Source organism: Penaeus japonicus, unplaced genomic scaffold (assembly GCF_977035675.1).
Source record: "Penaeus japonicus unplaced genomic scaffold, GWHDUDI00000001_assembly GWHDUDI00000020, whole genome shotgun sequence".
NCBI classification, from domain to species: domain Eukaryota; kingdom Metazoa; phylum Arthropoda; class Malacostraca; order Decapoda; family Penaeidae; genus Penaeus; species Penaeus japonicus.
In genome coordinates, this window is record NW_028234422.1 from 14,130,511 (window position 1) to 14,135,510 (window position 5,000).

A 5,000-nucleotide genomic window follows, 5' to 3' on the forward strand; every position below is an offset into this window, starting at 1 on the left:
GTGTGTGTGTGTGTGTGTGTGTGTGTGTGTGTGTGTGTGTGTGCACTACAGACACATATAATATATATATGTATATATATATATATATATATATATATATATATATATATATATATATACATATATATATATATATATATATATATATATATATATATATATATAAACACGGATGATGTTTTGTGATGTGGGATATATTGGGTGGTGTTGTGTGAGAGTATTGTATGGTGAGGTAACACTGATGTTAGGGTGTGGTTCGGTGTAGTGTAGGGGAGTGGCATGATGTAGAAAACAGGGAAGGAGGGGTAGCTTAGGTAAGGTGGGGTAATTGTATCCTTGGTGGGAAGGAAATGAAACCATTATGTAGGTGTACATATGTGTTAACGCGCGCGTGTGTGTGTGTGTGTGTGGTTGCTAAGGAGGTTGTGTCTTGTTTATATTTGTCTGTCAGTATGTAGTTGTGTGTATAAAAACTTTCAACGCCTTTATTGGTCTTTGGTGTATCCTCAAAAGAACTCAATAATTCAGACGCAAATAGGGGGATACCTATTTACTCAGCCATTAGGCAGCCAAAAAAGTGACGCCCGTAAAAAGTGAGATAATCATACAGGGCCTCGACCGGAATCTGAATGTTAGAGGGAGGATACAAATGAACAAGGAGGTATTAGAGAATTTAAATGTCTTAAAATCCTTAGTTTATCAATTACAAAAAGGATCGGGGGAGGAGAGTTACACCCCCCCCCCCCCATAGATACGACCTTTACTGTAGGTCCCAGGCTTTACGACCCATTGTTTATCTTTCTTGACCCTGAATAGCCGACAGGGTGCTGTGAATAACTCATGAACTAACTTGGACCTAGAGATCAAAAGACCGGGGTGGTTCACCAAAGGAAAAAAAAACATTTCCCCGTTAACCGTCGCATGATAAACGAAAATTTTGATGATGATTATAGTAACAAGGCGAATGATGATGGTTATAGTAATAATAATAAAGTAACATTTAATTAACAATGACAATAATGATATAAATGCCAATGGTGATGATAGCAATTATGCTAACAATCACAGCGTTTCCTAAACTTCAGTTGATTGATTATTTTTGTCATAGCTTGATTAGAAATAAATTAAATTATTATTTTTTATAATTGACTAAATATGAACAAAGTATATGAATATGATTATGAACATGAATATTCATAAGATAAATTTATATTTATCTATATATATTATCTATATTTATCTTTCTATATATATACATATATATACATGCATACACACACACACACACACACACACACACACACACACACACTCATATATATATATATATATATATATATATATATATATATATATATATATATATATATATATATATATGACTGGCAAAACACTTTTCCGTGTTGATAAAAAGGCAGATAAACCCACTATACACAAAATATTTATTAGAAGATAAGTCGGCAGTTTCGAAATCCATCTAGATTTCATTTTTGTTTATTTGCCATAAATAAATAAATGAATATATATGTATATATATATATATACATATATATATATATATATATATATACATATACATATACATATACATAGATAGATAGATAGATTATGTATATATATATATGTGTATATATATATATATATATATATGTATATATATATATATACATATATATATATATGAACACATAAACCCAAAATCAGCCAAAGCACAACAAACCCTAACCGACTCACGAGAAATACTCGGACAGGATACTGATGCTGTTGAGGATGAGCAGCGCCAGGCAGAAGAGGCTCCACGCCCCCCAGAACAGGGCGACAACCGGCCCTTTCGCCGCCCACACGTGACTCAATCCCCCGATGGTGATTATGTCCATCTGTTCTGATAGCGCTTGGCGTAGGGGCTTCTTCTCCTCCGTCTTCTTGTCTCTTGGATCACCTGAGGGGAGTATATCATGTTTATTGGAAGGGTGTTTCAGTTTTATTTTGTTGGTTTATCGTTTGTGTGATGGCTTGGGGTTAGTCTTGTGTTTATGGGTATTGTGATTACTCGTTAGCGGTGGTGAGATAGCGCTGCAAAAGGTTTAATGTGTGAGGTTTATTTAGTTTGCTTTTGTATTTTGCATGTGTGATATGTATATGCGTGTGTGTTTGTTTGTGTGTGTGTGTGTGTGTGCGCGCGCGCGCGTGAGCGTGTGTGTGTGTGTGTGTGTGTGATATTTATTAATCTACCCTTTCTATTTAAATAGTCCATCTATTCTATCCTGCAAATCTTCCTTAATTTACCCAAAAATCCACATCAATTTACTTTTACTGTTTTTGATAGATTCCCAAAATCTACTCAGTTACCACTCTTTCCCACAGGTCTACTTCTAGTCTACCCTCGACAACCCAAAAATCAACTCATAATCAGATCCCATTAACCTTAATACACCCTAAAAACATGTTCTTCATTTACTCTTGAAGAACTCTTGTCCCAGCTTCCATTCATCAACCCAAGTCCGCTACCAAAATTTTATCAACTGTCCCCTAGCTCGTAGGCAACCCAGAACAGAAGATTCTACCACAATCTGTTAGCTTTATTATCATGATAATTATTGTTATTATTATGATCATTAACCGTTATCGTTACCGTTACCATAATCATAATCATCACACCATCACCATAGTCATAATAATCACCACTGACAAATGAACAACCCCCCAAAAAACAGCTAGGAACCCCATTTAGAAAGCAAACCGTTGTTAAAGATATATAAGTCTACCACATTTTATCTTTAAAGGAAAGCAGACCCTTTTTCTATCATAAGCTGCGCTGGCAATGAATCCAATAATTTCACTGTAGGCCTAGACCCAAAATCTTATCAACAGGTTCCTAAATAACGAGCAAAGACCTATAAATTTTCATATCAACCCGTAGCAACTAACTGCAGTCTAACATATAACCTCTTCATCACTGGAAGTAAATATATAGCTATACTAGAATATTTACCATGCATATGTACCTGCATGTGTAATTACAATGCATATGTGAAAGTATCTGTGCAACATTCGTATTCATTGAAAAAAACAATGTGACATGGCAGCGTAGCAAAGCTGTCAACGGAGATATATTTGCGTGCATGAGTGCAGCAATAAATCACAAGCAGTTTTGCAACCTCGTTTAGAACATGCATCTTGCACCACACCAAACCCTATTTAAACTATTAATCAATGACAGTCTCAGCTTATCGTAAATAAATCAGATAAACTTAAATCAAAACATAGATTAATCTTTTGCTTTTCACTAAACTAGGGGGTAAAAGAAGGAAGATTCATCACTCGAGTTGCTTAAATTTTGAGTCGATTGGCACGCGTGGGATCCAGTGAGAGGTGGCAGGTGATCGTTGGATACTTCTATGTTAATGTTGAACATATGATTTACAGTCCTGTAGATGATGAACGTTAATATAATGATGATGTGCTACAAAAATATATAATCTTTTAGTCCGGTTAGGTTAGGTTACTAAACCGCCATTACGATCAGTATCAAGATAAAATGATAGTTATATTGACATTGGGAAATAATATAATCTCTGATCTCGTTAACTATACGTCATTTACATTCATTTACTTTACCACAAAGTTATGATATAAGGGAATTCCCGCGAAAGAATTAGAAAAAAAAATTGTCATATGCTTTCCACAGCGAATGAGATCTATTATAAAACGATAAGATTGTACGAAAATGTAAGTTTTATGTTACTAATTATCGTTGTAACAAGTAATAAAATGATTATTCACAAATATTATGAGAGAGAGAGAAAGGGCACAGAGAGGGTGTGAGAGCGTGTGAATGTGCGTTTACTTTGAGTTGTGAATGATAGCTGGTATTAATATTATATGCAAGTATACGGTATAGAGGAGTTGTGTGTCCAAGTTCATTCTAACCTAACGTAGCGTAACTAAGCTAAACCTAACCTAATTTAAAACCTAATTTAACATGACCTTTTTGTGTCAGTTATATCCACTTCATGTAACGAAATTCACATGTTTCTTTATGAATAGCATTGTGGCGTGGCGCTAATTATTGGCTGTGTGTGACTAAAGGTTCTTTAAATTAGTGGAAATATTATTTTCACTTCTTTCGAATCCTTCTAGAGTCGATATGAATATATATATAGCAATAAGACGATGGGAGACTGTTCATTATCAAACCTTTTGTTGTCACTTTAGTAGAAATACTTAGTACTTTTAACCCATATGTAGTTTTTCTTCTGACTATCTGATACTTCTGGCTATGGAAATTGGTTCATTGTCCAATTAGGAATGTCATGGTTCAGTTCACAAAACCAGTTTAAAGATAGTAATTGCCAATTCTTATCATTTTTTCCAATTTGGAAATACCACTAACTATCCAAAGACAAGTTTTTATTACTTAGCTTTACTGCTATTTTCATTATCGTTATTCTACTACTGTTGTTGTTATTTTTATTTTATTACTATCACCTTCATTCTTATTATCATAATCATTATCATAATATGACAATAGTTAATTTTGTTATCTATCATCTTTATAATGATTATCAAAATTTATCAATATTGTCATTGTTACTGTCATAATGATAATAGGAATAATCATCATCATAATGATAATCATTTCATTTATAATGATAACGATGATAAAGATAAGAAGAGATAGGAAGAATGACAATGACTCAATAAACAAAACCGATCATCATAAAAGAAATGATAAGAGAAAAGAATAATGAAAACATCATCAGCAATAATCTAACATCTAAAATGAACAACAACCTGAAACACACTAAACAACTTTTCCAACCATAGAAAAAATACTTATGATCGATTTAATAATGACTGATCTAACGGTCTTTCCTTCATGTTTCTGTTCCTGTCTTTAACTCCTTAAGAACGTATTTAGTCTCTTGGAAACGACTTACTGTAATGCAAAAAAAAACAAAAAAAAAAAACATGCATACTGACATGCATACTGTGCATAC

General features: G+C 33.4%; 1 protein-coding gene across 1 annotated transcript in view; it reads right to left on the bottom strand.

Moving 5' to 3' along the window:
- LOC122244408 (acid-sensing ion channel 4-A) overlaps positions 1-5,000 on the bottom strand; it is a 24,225-nt gene that overhangs the window by 13,908 nt on the left and 5,317 nt on the right. The window contains exon 2 of the mRNA XM_043002298.2: positions 1,735-1,939. Coding sequence (XP_042858232.2) covers positions 1,735-1,939 — 205 coding nt within the window. The remainder of the gene's footprint in view (positions 1-1,734; positions 1,940-5,000) is intronic.